We start from the raw sequence: 22,420 nt of genomic DNA, 5'->3' as shown, positions 1-22,420 counted from the left end.
GAAAAAGTAACTCGTACAGGATATATATAATATCCTTTTCAATGCATCTCTACCTTCTAAACTTCAAGAGTGAAGCCCTCTCATCGGCGCTGGTTACACGACTTTTCAATTCAATTTCATTTTTCATGGTTGGCCTAAGGCTCCTCCTGAAGATTGGCTTGTTAAGACCCCTCTCTATCACCTCTCAGATACATGCCAATTTTTAGTCACCTTATCACTGGGTGATGATGACAGACTTAAGTAAAGGAGGACTTGTTTGTTTTTTTTCCTTTTTAGTTTTTTTATTTATTTATGCTATGTAACAAATCACCTGAAGTGTATAGGTGGCAAACTGTATCTTACAGCCAGTGGGTTCTGAACATAATTCTCACAACACTCAGCCTCTGCTCCGTTTCCAAGGTGACACAGAGTTTCTGTGCATCACAGCCATACAGCTCTCAATAATGTTGTTACGGTCCAGGTGTCTGTCTCTCTCTCTCTCTCTCTCTCTCTCTCTCTCTCTCTCTCTCTCTCTCTCTCTCTCTCTCTCTCTCCCTCTCTCCCTCTCTCCCTCTCTGTGTCTGTCGTGAGGTTCTAACACTCTTGTATCTTTTCATCACAGACAGTGTGGACTTCGACCTCCTACAAATCCCCTTCAGGTAGTTTCTTCTGGTAACATCATGCTTGTCAACCTAATCACAGATGTGGTCCGGAGACCTGGATTCAAAGCAGTGTACGCTGTCATTCCTGCTATTGCTGGTAACATCAGTGATTGTTTAGTACAAATGCTTTAGTATTTTATAAAGTCATCATCTCTAAGTCAAAAGTCTTTGTAGACACTAGCAGTGTAGCCGTGAAACTTGAAAAAAAAAGTCTAGAAAGTATTACATTTTAGTTTCATAATATGTTTTCTATTCATTTCCTTCCTCCATATTAATTTCTAGCTGGGAGCTGTGGAGCAACTCTGACTGCGCCCACTGGAAACTTCACCTCTCCTCATTTTCCTAGTTTCTATCCTCCTTTGGTCGACTGCAACTGGAACATCAATGTAAGCCTCACATGACCATTACACTTTTCTTTGTTTACCAACAGAAAGAACTCTTTTTTTTTTTTTTTAATTAAAGGAATATTTCAGTATTTCTTAATTTGTTGTACTATCCATTATTCATATTTTGAAATATGTTATTGTTTTCATTATTTTCTTTCTACAGGGAAACACAAAAGCAAATGTTAGGCAAAATATAATTTTTAAAGAGTATATTTTTTTTCAGTAAGGCTGCCTAAAATTGAACAAAAGTGAGAGTTAAGACTTGTACATTATTACATTTTATTAGGGATGCACCGATACTGGTATCGGTATCGGGCCCGATACTGAGCTCCTGTAATCGTACTCGTTAAAATGCCCCGATACCAAACGCCGATACCACACAGCATGTGATAAGTGCCATATTCAGACAAAGAAATACAAACAACAGACAGCAGAATGGAGTTAATAGAGATTAAGGGAGTCTACGAAGTATATGCATGCAATGAAATTAATGTTAAACATTCAGTATTGACAACTGTATAGCTGATGTGTGCGAGCTGATGGGTTAAGCAAAGCACGCTGAGTGGATTGAGTGCACGGCGGCGCAGATGCGCAAGCTCGTCGAGTGAATATCCCTTTCTCACAGACATCACTGGATAGTTTGTAGTTTGGTCGGATATGTCAAAAACAAGTAAAACAATACACGAGTTACTTAACGGTAGGGAGGGAGAGAGAGAGAGAGCGTGCGCGCACTTCTGTTGTGTGATCTTTATTGATATTCGCTCACTTGGCACACGCATCATTTGGCTTAAAATCGTAAATATAAGACCATTTATAGGGGTATTCACTATAAACCATCATTTATTTTCAACCTTAAGCGTACACGACATTCTGGCGAAAGTGAAACCAACAGCTTATGCGCTATGTTCTGCACTTGTTCCTCTCATTCTGCACCAGTACAAAAACGTGCACACATTGCGCGTGTTTTGCTTGCTTCATGAGTGATTATGCATTATATGAGTGGCTTTGGAATATAAATTGCAGCACGTTTCAGATGAAAAAAAGCAACTTTTATTTCTGAAAATATCACAGTTAGGAGATTTATAGCGAGTGGTGCCCTGCATTATTACAGCAAAACGCGTAATTACAGTACTGATCCGCTGCAAGGGAGCCGCTCTAATGCTATTGAATTAAAGATGATGTAATTAACAGTGAAAGTAACAAAAACTTGTAAAATACATTTTAATGGGCATAATTACATAAAAATAACTGAAGATATTATACAGTCAAATCAAAATATATATTATTATATATACATATAATATAAAAAAAATATACATATTATAACCAAAAATTCTTTATGCAGTGGACTACCAGTAAAATTGATACAAATTTGGGACAAAAAATTATTCAGACCGAGTCTGGGAAAAAAAAACGGAAGTTCAGGTCTGCATGAACCTGGTTTACGGCATGCCCCTTCCATTAAGGCTAAAGGTGGCCCGCCAGAGTATTAGTTGATAGTTGTGTAAATATTTTCATACTAACAGCTGTCTGTCATTTTTGGTTGATTGGAATCCATTATGTAAGTTATCTGACATTATCAAGCTGAATTTGTTCAGACACTGTTTTACTCTGAGTTCTTGTCATATTTTATTACCATTTTCTAAACTATAGTGAATAAACCGTGATAATGTGAGAAATTTGAAAGGTGTTTGAATAAATTTTGGTTTGACTGTATTTATTTGATAAATGAAGTTAACCAATTAACATTATACATACTCTTTTGGTTTCTGTACCCAATATTTTAAAAATGTACAAATGCAATGAAAATATCAGTATCGGTACTCGGTATCGGCAAGTACCAAAAATAAAAGTATCGTATCGGGCGAGTACTGGAAAAAGTGGTATCGGTGCATCCCTACATTTTATAAAATATAATAAAATAAAAAAACTATTTCATATAAACGCTGTTCTTTTGAATTTTCTGTTAATCAAAGAATCCTGAAAAAAATGTATCTCAGTTTTCCCAAAAATATTAAGCAGAACAACTTTTTTCAACATTGATAAACAGAAATGTTTCTTGAGCACCAAATCAGCATCTTTGAATTATTTCTGAAAGGATCATGTGACACTGAAGACTAGAGTAATGATGCTGAAAATGTAGCTATGCGTCACAGGAATAAATTACGTTTTACAATATAATAAATACAAAACAGTTCCTTTAAATTGTAATAATATTTCACAGTGTTACGGTTTTTGCTGTATTTTTATCAAATAAAGGAAGTTTTGCTGAGCGAAAGAGACTTATTTTAAAAACATTAAAATCTTACTGACCCCAAAGTTTAGAACAGTAGTGTATGTATTTTAAGTAAATATGTGGCTAATAATAATTCAAATTTTGCCTGCGCATCTTCAGAAGCCTTGAAATATAGTGCATAAATGTAGAGTACTTTTATGTAGAGCAGCTCATGCATTCTGCCTACATCTCATTTTGTTTCACACAAAAGAAAGAAAGTAATATCGGAACAATATGATAGTGAGTAAATGAAGAAAACATTTTCATATTTGAATGAACTACTTCTTTTGAGTAGCAAAGGGTTTCGATTCTGTCATTAGGCTGTTTTATTATTGAGTTATGTCTTTTTGAAAATAACCCTGAACACCGTTGTGTGGATTCTGCAGGTTCCTGCTGGCAGAAGGATAAAGATTGAGTTCAATATGTTCCGTGTGAAAGAGCCGGGGGTGGACACTAGCAGCTGTCACAAAGACTTCATAGAGGTTCTGGGTAAAAGGTAAGTTCTGTCATCTGGCCTGCCATGCCAGCCAGAAAGATATCCCCCCATTGTGTCTTGTCAGCTTCCTTATTTCTATGAAATAAAATGGCAAAAGGCCCAATAAATAAATATGATGTTAATTTAGCTGAAAACCATCTGCAGTAGTCTGTTGCCAATTCATTCTTGGTTTTCTTAGCCTTTGTTGTATTAACACTTCATTCCTTGCTCCATTTTTGAAGGTATTGTGGAGAGAGACTTGGACTTGTTCTCTCTAGCGTCACCAATACCTTGGAAGTGAAGTTCCATTCAGATGAATCCTACACTGATAAGGGTTTCAGGATCACTTACACCGCCTTTGACCCTGTAAACCGTACGTAAGCCCAGTGTTTTAATATGACTAGCTGAATGCAGTGATGGAATTTTGATCCAGGACCATTTAAAACCATCACATTATTCTGTCATTAGAACTCTCTTTAACGACTCCTTTGTGTTGAGTTCTGGCTGTCTTCTTGTTTTGACCCCTATGAAATTCATCTCCAGCTTGCCCTGGTCAGTTTGCGTGCACCTCAGGCTACTGCATCAAAAAAGAGCAACACTGTGACGGGTGGAGCGACTGCGACGACATGAGTGATGAGAAAAACTGCCGTAAGTCTCATCCCCATCAGGATTTTGCTAAATTAATTTAAACCTTTAAATTGAATTAGCTCTGTCCAACGGGATACTGATGTGGAATGACAGGAAGATGAATTCAAAATTCAAAGACAGAATTCAAACACTACTGAGTATATATAGAATATCTTGTTTTATTAAAATGTTTGGACAGATTCCTCCAATTTAATTTCAATGCTGGCAGTTTTACTGGAAATTTAACAGTTTCACTCATTGTTTTTAAATGTACAGGACATTATAAAAAACATTAACACTAAAATTGTATAATTTATGTATGTTATATTATATATATTATTTGTCATTTACGTAAATTCTAGGTGTTTTTGATTTAAAAAATGAATGGTATTACGGATTGAACAAAATGTACACTATAGATGGTATTTCAAGCATCAGTTCTTTAGATCATCTAATGCTTCTGGAAATAGTTTATATGCTCATTAACTTCAGATTTGCATTATAAATTTGCATCTTGTTTGCTGCAAGTAACCAGTAAACTTAAATAAATGGAAATTTTTGATGAGTATTTAAATAATACTAATAATTGATAAAGTTGGGTGATGTTTCAGATAAATTGTATGGTGACACATTATTCACTTGAACACATTTTGTGTTTCAGACTGTGCTGAAGGACAATTCAAGTGCAGAAATGGCCTGTGTAAGCCTCAGTACTTTGTGTGTGACAGAACGAATGACTGTGGTGACGATAGTGATGAGGAACATTGTGGTGAGTTTCTCCTGTTACATTTTAATTAACATGTATTTATATTAGCATTTGCCTTTCAGGAAGTTAATTTAAAGGGGTCATCGGATGCAAAAATTCAGTTTTCAAGTTGTTTGAACATAAATGTGTGTTGGAAGTGTGTGTACACATCCATCCTGTAAAAATATATATATTTTTTTTTTTTTAAATCGCACTTTAATAGGGATAGTGAATAGGGAATCTACACATATCTATGGTCTGCTTGTCACTCCATGGAAGAGAGGGGCGGAGTCAGCAGAGCTCACGAGCATTTAAAGCAACATGGACTAAAAAACGGCTTGATGATAAGCAGAGCTGATTTTGACAGGTTTAAAAAGGTGTTTTTTACACTACCAAAGTATGTTATAGACTTTTCATTTAGACCCTAAAGAATCATCAACTTGGACCCCTTTAAATGAAGCAAAATACATTTAAGGATACACTAAGTACTGACAGACAAACAGTGGCAGGTGTTTTATCTCCACAAAGTGGGAAATTCAGATGAACTTACTTTGAACTATGACATTTTTCTGGAGAACTTCAACATATTTAAGACTTGCTTCATTGTGGCATACTTTAAAAAGCCTTTGAAGAACACTTGACAAGCTTTTGTTTTGGTGTTCCTCCTAGATTGTGGCAGAGCCGAGGAAAGGTGTGGGGATGGTGCCTGCATCCCGCAAGAATTTATATGTGATGGGAAAAATGATTGTGCTGATGGCAGTGATGAGTTCTCTTGTGTAGCAGGTGAGTGGATTTAACTTTGACCTACTGACCACAGATCTGCTTTTCCATAGAGCTTATCACCAGGTTAATCTAGTTTGTTTTGTAAGCTTATGTGCATTGAATATACCCATTCACAAGCAACAAACTAACTTATGTTTTGTCATGGCATCATAGGTGTCACTTGAAAGCAAAGCAAAATAAATAAAATTATAATATAATATAAATTAAAATAGATAAATAAGATCAAATAAAATAAAGTTGGGTCCAATGTAAGGAAATGGGGAAAAAATGCAACAGGATACAAAGTTATACACTGCACGTCCCAAAAAAAAAGTCACACACACTAATATTTAGTTGGACCGCCTTTAGGCACACATTTGCCATGGCATCGTTTCGATAAGCTTCTGCAATGTCACAACATTTATTCCCATCCAGAGTTGCGTTAATTTTTCGCCAAGATCCTGTATTGATGATGGGAGATGCTCTTATTTCCACTATTAAACATAGCCGTGAGTTCTACTGTTGTTTTTTTACGATTTGATTTCACCAATCGTTTAAGTGATCCCGATCACAATCTATCAAGAATTTTTTTCCGACCACATTTCTTCCTCGAAGATGATGGTTCCCCACTATCCTTCCAGTTTTTAATAATGCGTTGGGCAGTTCTTAATCCAATTTTAGTAGTTTCAGCCTTCTGAAACAAAATGCCCCTTTTTTCTTTGAGGTAAACATTAGACATTTTCATGGCGAGATTAACATACACAGGTCCTGAGTTATTCACAAAAACATATTATTAAACCCTTATAGTGCTTTCTATTGTTGGGCTGGATGTTCATTTGCAGTGAGATTTGCGACTATCCTACGTGTCTGTAGTTTAGGGTCTCTAATGTCAAAAAGTTGAAAAGTTTGTTGTCACAATAAATAGCCAGTCACTGAAAAGGTGACTTAAAATATTTAGAGGTTTTGGATGTTTGTGGATGTTTTAAATAAATTTAATAACGTTAATCAGACTTTAACTTTAATCAGACAGCTGCGTTTGAATTTTGATAATTTTCTTACTGCTGGCTTGAAGTGTTTCTCCACTTCTGCAGATGTTAAACTGACATGCATTAATATCTTCCACTGGACACTGAGTACCATTAATTCATGTGACAATTAACCTGCTTTTAATATGCAAAATAGACACTTGTGAGCAATATCTTTAACACTTGTGCTGAAATGGTAGTGCAATCCCATGTTTTTGCTTTATTCTGCTGTGTACAAACTTCTTTCCCACCCACTCTTTCATTGTTTTTGTATCCTTCAGCAGAGATAAGTGACCTATCCCACAATCAATAGGCCTGATCAATACACTGGCTCTTGTATCGCCAAGAACGAGGCATAGGTCTTTGGTGATGAAAAGAAGCTGCGCTTGATGTTTTATTAAAGTTTTACTTTCACAATACTCTCTTCCTCTCTTAGCGGCTGGTATCTGCAATGATTTCTCCTTCAAGTGTAAAAACAAGCAGTGTGTAAACAAAGTGAATGCAGAGTGTGATCGTGAAGAGGACTGCTCAGATGGTTCAGATGAACAGGGTTGCGGTAAGTCACATTTTTTAATATATATCAGGGAATTCCGGATTTTCCGACCTGAAAATGTGACCTATGTGAATCATGCAGATCTGTAAAAAAAAAAAAAAAAAAAAAAAAAAAAAAAAAAAAAAGGGGGGGGGGGGGGGATCTCACAGCCGTCACCATGGTAACCGTCAAGTATACACAATGCGCGCGTGCGCGTTTGAAGTTGCGCTGTTTGACGTGACGTATGTGAGAGTGCAGCGTATGAACAATATCACATATAAAATGTCCAAAATAAAACTAACCGCGGAAGAGTTGAAAAAACATCACCTGTCTGCAAAAATTACGGCACGGGACAGAGCAAAATAATTTGGTAATGACTTTTATGAGGATGGGGGAATGATGTTCTGTAAATCCTGTCAGCACTCCGTCGATTACTTGAGGCGACAGACGGCACTGGAACATCTCAAATCCGCTCGCCACAAGAATCGAAAGCAAAGTTCTGTTGCTAAGTTTTATTTAAAGTAATATTTACTTATTGTGTTGTAAAGTTAGGAAAACTGTTTTCTCTTAATACATCCTAAATGAGAACGTATTAGTGCTGGGTGGTGTATTTTTCAAATGCCGTGACATAACGGTGCAGAGATGGAGAAAAAAAAAAAAAATCAAAGGCCAACAAAGTATCAAATCACGATAAAGTCACGATTGTCTGTAAAGCGAAAAAAACCTTTATCCTGACATCTGCGTGTTCTGCACGTCTCTGTGAATGAGCGCCGCAGTGTCAACTACTACACATACTCAAGTACGCATGACGCTCGGCCGTCTCACTATATGAGGACATGAACTTCATCTCCGACTTCATCCGAGTCACTGCACCAAGATATCTCCATTTCACTGAGAAAACTATCAGCTATTTGCTATTTGCGTGTGTCAGATACACACGCAAACTCAAAGCTCTTCACTACAATCCGCCAAAATAAAAGTTCGTTTTAACTTTGACAGAAATATATTGCTATATTGTGTGGTAGAATGAACTTCTCAAAGTAATATTAATAAGGAATATCAAACAATTTATCAATTTTTGCATCCATGTTTAAAATTTAACCAGCCTAAGCATCTGTTGTGCACCACATTGCCAATGAAAAGAAAATTGTTAATGTTTCATCAGTAAATTTTTATAAATAGTACATTTGTTTTTATGCAATAGTTATATTTTATGTTTATAATATTAAGCCCTGTCAAGTAAAGAAGAATATACAGGGGGGTAGGGGCTTTGTGGGGGTCATCCTACCACCCAGCACTCCAACGTATTAACAGTTTGTATAGCTCTTTTATTTTGCTTTGATATATTTACATTTAGTCATTTATCCAAAGTGACTTACAAATGAGGACAATGGAAGCAATCAAAATCAACAAAAGAGCAATGATATGCAAGTGCTATGAGAAGTCTTAGTTAGCTTAACGCAGTACATGTAGCAAGGTTTTTTTTTTGTTTTTTGTTTTTTTTTTAGAAAAAGAATAGAGCAAGCTAGTGTTAGAGGCCTTTTTTGCCTTTGTTAATTTTATAATGAATAAAAAGAAAACAGATGAAATGCAAAAAGATTAGAAAAGCTAGTTTTGTTTTTGTTTTTTAAGAATTAGAAGTATAGAGAAGTGAAGTGAAGTGACATTCAGCCAAGTATGGTGACCCATACTCGGAATTCGTGCTCTGCATTTAACCCATCCAACATGCACACACACAGCAGTGAACACACACACACCGTGAACACACACCCGGAGCAGTGGGCAGCCATTTATGCTGCGGCGCCCGGGGAGCAGTTGGGGGTTCGGTGCCTTGCTCAAGGGCACCTCAGTCGTGGTATTGAGGGTGGAGAGAGCGCTGGACATTCACTCCCCCCTAGAGCGAGGGAGTGAGTGCGCCCGCGAGACAGAGACTGTGCTCCAAACCGCGTAGCGCGTGCATGACAGAGGGAGAGAGAGCAAGAGACCGCGCGTGTGTGCCTCATCATGGTTGTTGTTATAGAGAGAGGTGGTGATGGAGCAGTGGACAAGACACTTGCTTTTGATTCCCACTGTTACACATCCACCAAATAAGTTATGTGTCATACTGTACAAAAAAAGTTGCATGTTAAATAAATTAAAATGTATTTTTTTGTTCAAAGAAGTTGTTATGGGTCCTGCTTTACTATCCATATAGATCCGCCACCAGTTTGATCGGCGTGGGGGGGGGTTGTCTTAGTATATTTTCCTGCTTTTTTGTCCTTAGCCAATCACATGCCTGATATATATATTTTTTATACTAACTGGCCCTTTGTTGCACAATATTAAGATCTTTTTGATTAAATCGCAACTGTGCTGGTATTCAGAACAACAGCACCGTTGCTCATGTGATATTGCCTAAATATATAATTTAACTGTAGTGCTCAGTTGGGTATTTCAGTAGTTTTAAAAAATTATCTCAAATGTGGTTTATCTAATCATAATCAATAGTAAGAAATATCTCTTATTATATTCGATTTGCTATTTGGAGCAATTTATTTTCTGCTCAATTGTTACATAATGTGAACCTACACTAATGCCAGATTTATCGCTTATTTGTTATAAATGTACTTTAGATGAAGTACCTTTTGTAAAGTATTTAATTCACTGTTGAATAAAAAGGCATTGCCAGTTAATTATAAACTATGTGTACACTGAACAAAATTATAAACGCAACACTTTTGTTTTTGCCCCCATTTTTCATGAGCTGAACTCAAAGATCTAAGACTTTTTCTATGTACACAAAAGGCCTATTTCTCTTAAATATTGTTTACAAATCTGTCTAAATCTGTGTTAGTGAGCACTTCTCCTTTGCAGAGATAATCCATCCACCTCACAGTTGTGGCATATCAAGATGCTGATTAGACAGCATGATTATTGCACAGGTGTGCCTTAGGCTGGCCACAATAAAAGGCCACTCTATTGGTTTCTAGCAAAATAGCTATATTATAATTAGGGATGAACAATTAATCTGCTCAATATGAGTTATCTACATTCTTTTTTTAATTAATCAGAATTAGCAAATATTGGACTTTTAAATATAATTAGATATAGATCGTCTTTTATGGCAAATATTTATCCCTTAACAACACTTAACATTGTCTTAAAGAGAGATTTTCTCTTTAAGATTACAGAGCTGTATGCAAATATGCTATTTTTTTATTTTTATTTATTCATTCATTTTAATTGTGTCTGCAATTGACTATAGCAAAGATAAAAAGGACAACTTTTAATAATTTCTTTGAGATGCACAGTACAAATTTCAGACAACTCTTTTGTAAAACCAAATTAATTGTTAAAATCCATTTGTTATAACTGTATTTAGTGTTTTAATTTGAAAGTAATATAGATGTATAATGTTTCATAATTACATATGCAAATCTAATTATCAGTATGAACTTTAGGTCATACTGCCCACCTTTAGTGTTTTTATTACATGATCATTTGAGGATAATGAGCTTCCTAGTGTGTTTTCACAAGCTTTTGGTGTTTTAATGAAATTAGAAACAATTGTAATTTCCAGAAGTTGCTGTATCATCAACAATGTGGTAATTAGTGTAAAAAATTCACATCACAGCCCTAAGCCATTATACTTTTTTTAATGAAACCTTGCATGATATTATTATTCTTTTATAGAACTCAGGGTTGCTAGTTTATTTTTCCTTCTTCATTGTGTTTTTATCAGCCAGCACGGTACGCTTCCTCTATATATCTGCCTTGTTATGATTCTGCTTGAGTCCCGCTAAAGGCCGACGGTCCTGTGAGTCAGAGCAGATGTTACGAGAAACTCGCCATCTTTTAGTGCAAACAGTCTGATCTTATCCCCGCTGGTCTTGTTCAAGACCCCCATCACCTCTCATCTCAGCATGCCAATGCTAGCCCTTCCGTTGTCTTCCTTGAAGTCTTTGTGTTTGAACCGTTCCTGCAATTTGGTTTCAGACTGTGGAGTTCGGCCATACAAGCACAACCGTATTGTGGGTGGGCAGAACGCAGATGTGGGTGAATGGCCTTGGCAGGTCAGTCTACATTTCCAGACCAGCGGACACGTTTGCGGTGCCTCAATCATCTCCAACAAATGGCTGCTGTCCGCTGCCCATTGCTTCATCCAGCCCGATTTAGCGTGAGTCAGTTTATTGCATCTGTGTTTTTCACTGCTTAATTTAGCTGTAGTTAAAAACTGTAATTTATCACAGACATAAATTAGACATTAAGTATCTTTTTCCATTCACTTTGTGCTCAAACATCATCCAACATCTGCGCTCTGTGTTGGATCAAAGCCTAAGCTTGTATTTATTTTCAGTGGCCAGCAGGTGGCGCACAAGACATGCAATACAATCATACTTTACCTTGATAAATTATTCCAACATGTTTCTGAGACTGAAACACTAAAGCTGAATTGAAAAATAATTCACTCTCCTGAGCTATGGTTTCAGCATGAAATCAAAATCGACCCCATTTACTTTCTTAATAAACATTTCTGGCCTTATTGTGAATGATACATCGGTTGGTTATGAAATAACCTGTTCCACCTCTGAAATGACTTTGCAATTCGGCTGAAATCACCAAGCCCTCTTATTTTTCAGTCCCTCTTCATATGCATGTCCTATAAACAGGACGATTTTCTCAATCCTGCCCATATGTTTTTTTCACTGAATCTTTTCAAAACGACTAACCTCTAAACTTGAAATGATACATTATTTAAGCAAATACACTTATCAGATTATTGGTGTAACCTTTTCCAAGCTTTTTGGTGTAAAAGTTCACATTTCCTCAGATTTCCTGTCAAATTACAGATTTTAAATGTAGTTGAATGCCATTTCATATTGACCTTTCAAAACAACTAACTTCAAAAACAATATTGTGTAGATTGTCTCTTCCAGCAGCCTCCAATTAGATAGTTATATAAGCAAATACAATTATCAGATTATTTGTATAACATTTTAGGTGTAACACTCACCTCTGGTGTATTTATTATATAATCATTTGAAGATAATTAGCTTCCCAGTGTGCTTTAACAAGCTTTTGGTGTTTCAATGAATTTAAACCAACTATAATATGTTGAAATTTACTCTTCCTCAGATTTTCTGATTTATAATGGTTTTGAACACCATTTCATGTTGATCTTTCAAAATATCTGATTTAAACCCCCAAAACAACATTGTGTCTATCACCAACAGCTACAAAATGATATCCAACTGGCTGACGTACAGTGGTCTGCGGGACCAGAACATTCAGGACTCTGTTCAGAAGCGCACTTTGAAAAACATCATCACCCATCCAAACTACGACTCAATGTCCTACGATTATGACATCTCACTGCTGGAACTGAGCACGCCATTGAACTTCACCAACACCGTGCATCCCATCTGCCTTCCGGCGCCGACTCACGTCTTCTCGGCCGGTAGTTCCTGCTTTGTTACGGGCTGGGGCACGCTCCGAGAGGGAGGTGAGACAGCTTGTGTGCCTGAGGGCTGCCCTTTGCGTTTGGAGTTTCTTTTTCTATGAGATACCTTTGGAATTTTACCTCACAAGTTTGACATTTATCAATCCCATGTCTCAATGTCACCTTTAACACAAGTTTTGTTATAAGATTCTGTGGAAGCACATAACTAATTGTAATGAACGTTTCAAACACCCATCATAAGTAAAGATGCTTAGATTAGACTTGTGCTCATAGGACTAATGTTTTATGCATGTGTTGTAGGAAATGTTGCACAAATCTTGCAGAAAGCAGAAGTAAAGGTGATTAATGATACAGTATGCAACATGGTGACTGAAGGTCAGGTGACCTCTAGAATGATGTGTAGCGGCTACCTCTCTGGAGGTGTGGATGCTTGTCAGGTGAAAACTTTTATAATTGTTTTTTTTTTTTTTTTTTTAATGAAAACACACTGAATCTTTTTTTTTTTTTTTTTTTTTTCTGGGCCACTTGCAATATATGTAGGAATATATCGGATATGTTTTTCTTTTTTTTGTATCTTGAAGTAAAATAATGTGAATAATTAAAACATTAATAGAATTCATCTCTCTTGCACATACAGAACACTGCGCAAAGACTAAATTGCATATAAGAAAAAATGTATATATATCTCACATTTCTGAAGGTGTGTTTACATGGCTCTGCAACTCTGGCATAGCAGTATATTAAATTTTGCAGTGCTTACATAGACACTTTCAAAATAAGTAACTTTCTGTTTGTTGATCAACATGGACCAAGTTGAATTTGATGTGAAATCTGCATAGGGAAATCTTTCGCTTTCGGGTGAAATTCCAGATTGCACAGATTCCTATTAAAATGAACAAGAGTAGATGTTGGGCTGTTATACCACAATTTTTTAAAGCTGCATTTACAGACTCAAAATCATAACGCCCCCACCCCAGTTGTGAGTTAAAAATCTTTATATCTACAACATGCAAAATTAGGCCTACACGTTTATTGATTTAGATGCATTGTCAAGCCCAGAATCTTTTCCGTCCTATTCTATTCATTCAGAAACACCTACAGTACAAATATGACATGAGCACAATGCCGTCAAAGTGTTCAGCTAATGTTGTTGTCTTCCTGTAGTGTGTGTACAGCCTCGTAGTGGAGAAGATTAATTATTCTACCTTGTTCCCTGATATTTAAATGAGCTGATTTCCATAATTTCTACTTCTATCTCACTTGTTATTCATCTTGCTTTCCTCTTCTGAACGCTCTGTGAGTCTCTCTTATTCTGGGTGTAATCTTCTTAGTGTGCTTTTCTCTCGCACAGGTTCTGGTCCGGGTCTTGTGACTCCTTTCTATCTTCCTCTCCTGCTATAGGAGCTCATAGATTTTATGCACATTCTCTCTCTCTTTGTACTTGACTCTATCCTTCTCACCCTCTGTGATATTTTTTCATTCACTTGGTTGTTTTGTCTTCCTCTCTCTCTCCTCTCACCTCCCAATTCAAATATGCTTTATTGCCACGTCTGTTTACATTGCAATATTGGCAAAGTAATTAAGAGCCGAATTGTATTACACACAAAACAAATCATTCAGGAATAATAGTAATGGAATGAAATGACACAGTAAATAAGCAGCTTAAATTAGAGGTACAAAATAATAAATAAGTGATTACAATAATTAAAACATTTTGCAATTGCTTTACACGCCATCCGTTTTTCTTTTCTGTTTTTTAAGTTTCTCATATGCATAATCATCATTTCATCTCCTTTTTCAATTTCAAGCACTTTATTGGCATGATTATTTTATATACAATATTGCAACGCATCCATACACACAATAAAAAAAAAACTGGAAAAATGAATACAAAATAAAATAATCACAATATACTGTACATTAAAAATGAAGTAAACATTCAGTGATGTATTAAAGAACATTCTTTAGAATAGATCAACAGGCAACTCTTGAATACGGTCATCAAATATGTTTAGTTACATAAGTGTCCTTCATGCATTTCGTTGAGTTTTGGAAAATGTGGAATGACGTTTAAAAGTTTTTTTTTTTTTTTTTTTTTTTTTGGCTTGCACAGGGAGACTCTGGCGGTCCTCTTGTATGTCGTTCCGATGTTGGCAAATGGTTCCAGGCTGGAATAGTGAGCTGGGGAGAAGGCTGCGCTCAACGGAACAAGCCTGGCGTCTACACGCGTGTCACCAAACTGCGGGACTGGATCCGTGAAATCACAAACATATAGTGAAGCCTGGACCTGCAATCATACGATAACCAAAGCAGAAGAACACAAATGTTGAGTGCCTGAGTACAATATGTGAGCCACACTCACAAAAACGAAAGTTAATATTGCTTTGGTCGTCATCCTTTGTGCGTAAAAAAATTTGCATATGTTTCAGACCACCTGGTCGTTTTCATAATAGCATTTTCATTCAGTATGACTATTTGGTTGTTATGGCTTATGAATTACGTTTTTCATAGCTGTATCAATCTAAAGTTGAGTTCAAATTTAGTCAACCAAATAAAAAGGTTCATAAAATACATGCAGATACCACTATAATGAGAATTTATATCACTGTGATGTACTGTTACACTCATTTACCAACTCTTTGTCACGCAGTTGTAGTTCCATTTGTTCGTATCTGATTCTTTGAACAGTAACTTCATAAATGGCACTTAGAGATCAAACTGGCCTATAATGAGTCTGCCAGCACTTATGACGTGGTGGAAGGGATGTTGTTATCTTTATGAATTGTATTCTGTTTAAAAAGTATTTTTCTTATGCTCAAAATGTGCTTTTGTTCCAAAGACTGGACTCTGACTCTTCTCAGAAACTCTTGTTTCAGGCTTTGGAGGAGGCTTCAATCCCTACATTTTTTTTCCCTTTAAGCAAAGGTCAAAAGCTTCTTTGCAATCTAGAAATTTCTGTAAGCATCCCACTCAGGCTGACCTTCTTTCCTCACTTCTGTGTGATCTCGGAACCTCAGTGCCAAAGCTCTGAAATGGAGGATTAGGTAAAAATAGGATATTTCCTTCATCCATTTGCCAATACAACCAAGGCCAACATAGGTCACTCACTTCTGCTGCATGTTAAAGTTCCAGCCAATCAATGTCAAAGCTGTTGGCTGAAACAACCTAGCAGGATGGTCTCTCCTTCAAAGAGACCCGAACGTATCGAGGAATCTATAACCGCCGGTTCCTCATAGACTTGGCAAGTTTCTTTCCCATGGAAAGTCCACTTGCTTAGTAAGATTTTCAGGCTTTGTAGTGTAGCTAGTGACTTAATTTCCCAGGAGGTACAAGAGACGTTCGCTGTATTTTGAGAGATGTCAGGCAATAGATGCTATATTTATGTACTACAGCAGTTTCATATAGTAACATGATGTGCAATTTGACCTATTGAGGGCTTGTTAGGCTTTAATTTTTTTAATTGTTTTTAAAACTGCAATGATTATGTATGACTTTGTGTCTGGGTGACAATGCGCTTTGTATTGTTAATGTAGCTGAACTTGTTGCTCTTTAATGTTAAATTTTATATTTTAAAACTAAAACACTGCAAATGTTTTAATGTATGCAAATTTTCTTAGAGTTTATAATGTTTTCCTGACAATAAAATCCATGCTGGTTTTACATTTTACTTTTTTTTTCTTTTTTTTTCAGAATAGTGTTTTGGGTAATTTCCAAGTAATTTAATTTCCCCCTCAAAATGCAAAATGTAAGAAAACTCAAAACAGTTTCATCAATAATAAATCAGCTGGCCTTGGCATAAACCAACGTCAACATTGCCTTCCACAATTATTTGGCCATAAATCAGTGGCCTCCTAGTGGAAAATGAAATAAGAAAGCAAAATAAATCTACTCTCTTCAGTTTATAGTTACGAGAAAATCCACAGCGTCTTTGTTTCAGATGTGAATGCACTTAGTTTTGACCTTGCACCAATTAAAAAGCAGGTAGGTTTAAGTTGTTTTAAATGGTTGACAGAGTATTGAACTTAAGCTAATGTAATTACATACCAGATTTGACCTTGTATGAGCTTTAGATTGGTGTTCAACCTTTTATATCATCTCTCCAATCGATGTGATAAAGCTTGCTCTTGAGCATATTACACATTAATATGGTATCTAGACAACCAAAGGTCGCCATCTCACTACCTAATGGATAAATGTAATCAAATAATCAAAACAAAGCATTGTGGTCAACGAAATACATAATTGAAATCAGGCTAACAATTAGCAACTCCGGTGAGTGGAATGTTTTTAGTGAATTGTTTTTTTGTGCTTCATTGTTTTAATCATGTAACCTGGAAATATAGAGATTTTATTATTAATATTCTGTCGAATTATCAGCTCCATAACAGCACGTTAATTGGACGCCAGACATCTCAACTGAGAATTTACCTCAGAAAAACATTGATTTCGAGATTACTAGATAACTAGTATAAGTACACAAACTTATCCTTAGGCCTACTAGGTTTCATAACATTTTTATTGTACCTTTCCACTGGTTATTTCAGTCAGTACTGAGTTAATAACCTAACTCAATTCCTTAAACATGTAAATTCTGGTAAAGGAGTGATTAGTTGTTCTTTCTGCTATATATATCACGGTAACTTTAAAACAGTATACATATCGTCAGTCCACAGTATGCTTTTACAATAGACTTTGTGCCATATACTGATGCAACTGACAGTTCATGGATAACGGGGTTTGTATTTTATGTTTGCACATTATACATATTCATTCTTGTTTGGTTACTTTGGGCAGTGTTCGTTGTATGCAAGGGATGGTGACAGCTGATGGAAACATGACCCTGAATTTACCAGAGTAGCCATCAGTTCATTTGTTTAATGCTGAGTACGTGTTTATGTCTTCAACACTCCCTGCGGTGAAATTTTGCCGTGACATGATGAAATCTGAGAGACTGGGTGACACGACAAGATAATGTTGTCACACAACACCCGCTCCGTCAGCGCAATATTTGGTTGCATTGGGGGAGACGGCCTGTGCCTGCTATGTTTGATATGCAGACAGCGGGAGGTTTGGGAATCTCATCCGTCTTTATTAAAAACCCTGCTGTCGCCGCGGGAATAAGAGAATCAACGTAGGCATCACTGCTAATTTATGTATTCATCAACTCGGCAGCTCCGCTATTGTTTGTCCTCATTCCCTCATGACATTTGACGAGACCCAGCGACTCCAGTCAGAGCAGATGATATTTGAAATGGTTTTATTTATATATAAATATGTGTACAAAGTTACAAGCAACAATAGCTCATTTTTAGCAAATGAAATTATTTGAACGTTATTAAAAAAAGAAAGAAGAAACAGAAGAAAAAGGTCAATTAGTTGTGTAACACCTTTCACCTCTCCAAAACTGATAAGTAACATAGGGTAAAAACCGTTGTGAACCAAATAAAGTCAACTCAAAGATATAGATAAATGCATTTTATAATATAAAGGTACTTTACAATAGAGCAGCTTGCACGCTGTACATTAAGGCTTATAGAAAATATAAAAATAAAGACAAGCAATGTTTTGTTTCACCTATCATACAGTTCATTTTGACTTTTTTTTTTATCTTTCCAAATGGAGCCGACCATTCAGGCTCAAAGGAAAATGGCAGTGTGGTAACCTCCAAATGCAGGTATCCAAGATCAAATAGACGTAGGGTGCAGTAAGCGGTTTCTCACACAAGGAACAAACAGATGAGAAGAAATGCTGAATACGTTCACGTACACACATCATCTGCATGCAAAAGACAGGAGTGAATTTCCCAACAATTTGTACAGTCATTGAAGTGGCTCTAAGTGGATATGGACAGTACTGCATTTCACTTGCTATTTCTTTTTTTGTTTTTTCTTCTATGTAAACATGTTGGTGCTACCTGACGGTGTCAGCCATGTCAGCATGACATAACAGTCACCTTGGAACACTTTGTATTTATAACATACAGTGGTCACGTAAGGAACATTACAAGATTATTACTGCACGCCACAAACTCGTGCTGTAATTTAGGTTTGCCGTACATGGCTTGAAACTGTGGTCCCGAAATGGTGACTCTGAACTCTGCAACAAATCCTTGAGAGTATAGCTTAAAAAGACAACACATCTAAATTTGATTCTTTGGGGATTAGCCAATTCCATCAAACAGACAGAAATAAATTTTGTGGATTTTGCCCATAATTTCTTTCTTTTCCCTTTTTTTTAACCAAAGCATTCCAGATTCCAGTTTCCTGCACTGGTCCATTGAGGCTTTACATATACTCTCTTGTTAGCCCAACAGCAGATAGAGCTTCTAAAGAAATATCTTAGGGTGAGCGCATGCGCTCTGCTTTCTTCTGCTCCCCTGCTTTGTGGATTGAACTTTGAGCCATTTTGTGTAGGCAAGACCTGTTGTCATTGATACACAAATGTGCTTAAATTCCATCAGCATGCCAACAAACACTTTTTTTTAAAACTTTTTTAATTTTTTAAGTTCATGTCATTTTGATTGTTTCAGCGTAGTGTCATGAGCTTGTCCTCATTTGCAAAGATTAGTTCATGAGGACACTGCCCTTCTCCACAGCACTGCTTTCCTTCTCCAAGATCTAGAAGGATCAATGCTGGAGCCTTTTTTAATGGAAATACAGTGCCATAGAGATAAATTGATGGACGATGTTTATTTCCTTTAAAGTTCAACATTTGGACGAAGAAAATCAGTAGCTTGATGGTGACTTCCAAGCTTGAGTGGCACATTGCAGTTCTTTCGAAAGAAGTTTTCCATCGATCCAACATTCACTTCAAGATAGCAATAAAGCTTTTCCGCCTCTTGAATCTCAGTTTAATGTTTGCTTAATCCCTCCTGAACCCATTCAGAAGAAAGTCCTTGTGATGTTGATCATGCCAGACCCTTAGCGGGTCTTCGAGGGAGCCATCACACATGAGTCTGCATGCGTTGCTGCGAGGGCCGCCCATAGTCAGACTGCTGCGATGACACCTGTGAGGATGCATATGAGAAACGGGAGGAGTTGGACACCTTGCTGGCCTGGTCTGAATGCTCATACCCGTCAACTTTCTCGAAGGATGCAGGTTTGACATAGCTTGTGAAGGCGCGGCCATAGGTAGCGGGCAGGTAGGCGGAGCCTGCATAGAGTGGCTCTTGAGGATAGATGGTAGGAGTCTGCTGCTGTTGCTGTGGTTGTTGAGACTGCTGTTGCTCATAGGTGGTGCGTGTAGCAGGGGTAGTGGCGTAACGCTGGGAGAAGTCATAAATCCGAGGCTGAGTGGAGTGTTGGTCATATAAGGGGCTCGGCGAGGGAATCTGAGAGGGAGTGTAGACTGGGCGAGCATTAGGGACATATTCGGAGAACCCAGTTCTTGTAATGTGGCGGTCCTCGTGAGCCCGCACATTGTAGTAGCCATTGGTGGGATCCTAGGAAGAATGAAAAAACATCGTCAGATAAATAACAGAATTTTGTACAGCATGAAATACATGCAAATTATTTTAGTAAGGTGCTAACTAGAAGTTAGATATTGACCAAGAATTGTAGGTTTTCTTGAACATGATCCAAGCTTGTGGTTTAATAAAAATATGATCTCAGCAAGTTAGTGTTATTAAGTACAATAGTTTCCTCAAACCTTTGAAAACATCCTTTTGCTTTTATCAGATTAACTATCCGAGTCATGCTTTGTGAAATGTAATACCTTGATATCTGATCTCTCATCATCCTCCTCTTCCAGCAGGTCGCTGTGCTCTGTGCGAGACGTTCCCGGAGACTCACTGCTGTTGGGAGCCTGAGAGGAGTACAGAGATTTGGGTTACAGACTGCTCAGTGTCTATGGTTTGTTAAATGTCATGCAACCATAATTAATATTGTCCCTAGCTCCTGGTCGTCTTGTGAGCAAATGATCAGTATATATGTTTTTTAGCATCTTTCAGCAAAATATAATAAAATCTTTACTTTTGGCTAATGTCACTACATATTTTTAGTGATGGTGGATAAAATGAAGTACAGCTTAATATTTTATTTCCTTATTGAATATCCCATTTCCCTCAGAAATCAGGGAATACATATTAAAATGAAAAATTAAAATAAAAAGAAAAATAGTATAAAAGCTGTTTCTAACTGTTAGGCTATTCTAAATATTTCTTTTGTTTTGAGAGTTACTTACCATAGGCTCCTTCACATCCTCCTCATCGTCGTTTCCTCTGGCTGCATTGTGGTCGCTGTGCACGATTTGTACGCGGATGTCGCTCTTAGACAGGCGTGTGCCCTTTTTGCCTGGGTGAGGAAATAGCGCAGTGTATAGAGATTAATGAGGTGAATGGTGGGAAGATTTCCAGAGAGGTGAAAAGGTCAACACTGCTCCAGGCAAAGAGGTGGCCCCATAATTAACCTCTGTCTAGTTAGTTCGTTTGATTTCTACTGTATCATGTTTTTTGAGGAGAGAATAAGAACTCTCAGATAACATCTGACCTTTGACCTCACCTTTAGCAGTGTGGCGGCAGCAGATGGAAACCAGGGTAATGACACAAATGATGAAGACACAGCCTCCGCCCACCGATGCTCCAATGATGATTAGCAAGGGGAGGGCCTCTGCAAGGGAAACAGGGAACGTGACTGAGCTGAATTCTGAAAATCTATTATTACATCTACCTCTTCAGTTGCAGGGTATGCAGATGATCCAAATTCAGGCATGTCTTTCATTTTATTACAAGTAGTATTTAAATGTTTCTATTATAACATCCACAATGCTTAGTTTGTACTTTTTCACTTTCTGTCCTGCCATAAACATATTTGGAGGTGATTCCTGAAAATATATATTGTATTAATTATTGTATAAATATTTGTTGTTAATATACGTATCCAAATAAGTTTGGGGCTAAATTATGACCCAGACATGTTCTTGACATTTTCTTTGTGAGGTTATTTGATTTTCATATTATCAAAAGGCATGTCGGATCTCCAGCTGATTGAAGAAAAGCTTTCTGCTTGTCAAATGTGTTCTACAAAGAAGCTCTTTTTCCGAGCCACGTCCAAACTCAAGTGCAACATATAGAGATTCATCTAGTGTGATCCACAGTGGCATCACAGGACTAGGCTATTGTCTCTAATCTCTGGTGGAAGAGGGGTAACTAGGCCTGACATGCAGCGAGGCAGTTGGCAGTAATCAAATTAGATATTCCAGGAGATAGCACTGTCTGCCTCTCCAGAGACTTGGTTCTGCTGCCTTGATGCAAATTGCTGGCGAAGACCTTATTTTTGGTGTCTCCCAGTACAAAGGCTCAAGCCGTCTACCACGCTCTTAGTCTTATTTAAGCAAATTTAAGCCGGTGCACTGTGCATACAAAATGAAACGGTCAGTGAAGCGTCACATACCCATGCCGTACATTAGGTCTTGATTTAATTCATTCAGGCTCAAAATCTATATCTTTGTTATGGAACGAATGTATTCATTAAGTGGACCATCTCCTGATTAAATTATATTGATTTGGTGGTGTA

General features: G+C 37.1%; 2 protein-coding genes across 5 annotated transcripts in view; one reads left to right on the top strand and one right to left on the bottom strand.

The window, feature by feature from the left end:
* Positions 1-16,710, top strand: part of LOC306851549 (suppressor of tumorigenicity 14 protein homolog) — a 41,447-nt gene extending 24,737 nt beyond the window's left edge. For all 4 annotated transcript variants that reach the window (XM_079387857.1, XM_079387860.1, XM_079387859.1 and 1 more), the window contains 12 exons: positions 602-738; positions 924-1,027; positions 3,689-3,798; positions 4,020-4,150; positions 4,321-4,425; positions 5,066-5,173; positions 5,819-5,932; positions 7,373-7,492; positions 11,444-11,624; positions 12,682-12,950; positions 13,209-13,345; positions 15,022-16,710. In XM_079387857.1, coding sequence (XP_079243983.1) covers positions 602-738; positions 924-1,027; positions 3,689-3,798; positions 4,020-4,150; positions 4,321-4,425; positions 5,066-5,173; positions 5,819-5,932; positions 7,373-7,492; positions 11,444-11,624; positions 12,682-12,950; positions 13,209-13,345; positions 15,022-15,183 — 1,678 coding nt within the window. In that variant the 3' untranslated portion in view covers positions 15,184-16,710. The remainder of the gene's footprint in view (positions 1-601; positions 739-923; positions 1,028-3,688; positions 3,799-4,019; positions 4,151-4,320; positions 4,426-5,065; positions 5,174-5,818; positions 5,933-7,372; positions 7,493-11,443; positions 11,625-12,681; positions 12,951-13,208; positions 13,346-15,021) is intronic.
* A 1,439-nt stretch (positions 16,711-18,149) lies between these two features.
* LOC306851551 (kin of IRRE-like protein 1) overlaps positions 18,150-22,420 on the bottom strand; it is a 44,350-nt gene continuing 40,079 nt past the window's right edge. Inside the window, exons 12-15 of the mRNA XM_079387863.1 lie at positions 21,407-21,514; positions 21,090-21,199; positions 20,622-20,711; positions 18,150-20,349 (exon numbers count right to left, since the gene is read on the bottom strand). Of these exons, the coding sequence (XP_079243989.1) occupies positions 19,852-20,349; positions 20,622-20,711; positions 21,090-21,199; positions 21,407-21,514 (806 nt within the window). The 3' untranslated portion in view covers positions 18,150-19,851. The remainder of the gene's footprint in view (positions 20,350-20,621; positions 20,712-21,089; positions 21,200-21,406; positions 21,515-22,420) is intronic.

This window comes from Barbus barbus (assembly GCF_936440315.1).
Source record: "Barbus barbus genome assembly, chromosome: 31".
NCBI lineage: Eukaryota > Metazoa > Chordata > Actinopteri > Cypriniformes > Cyprinidae > Barbus > Barbus barbus.
Note: the sequence above shows the minus strand (reverse complement) of the source record. Positions and strands in the feature narration are given on the sequence as shown.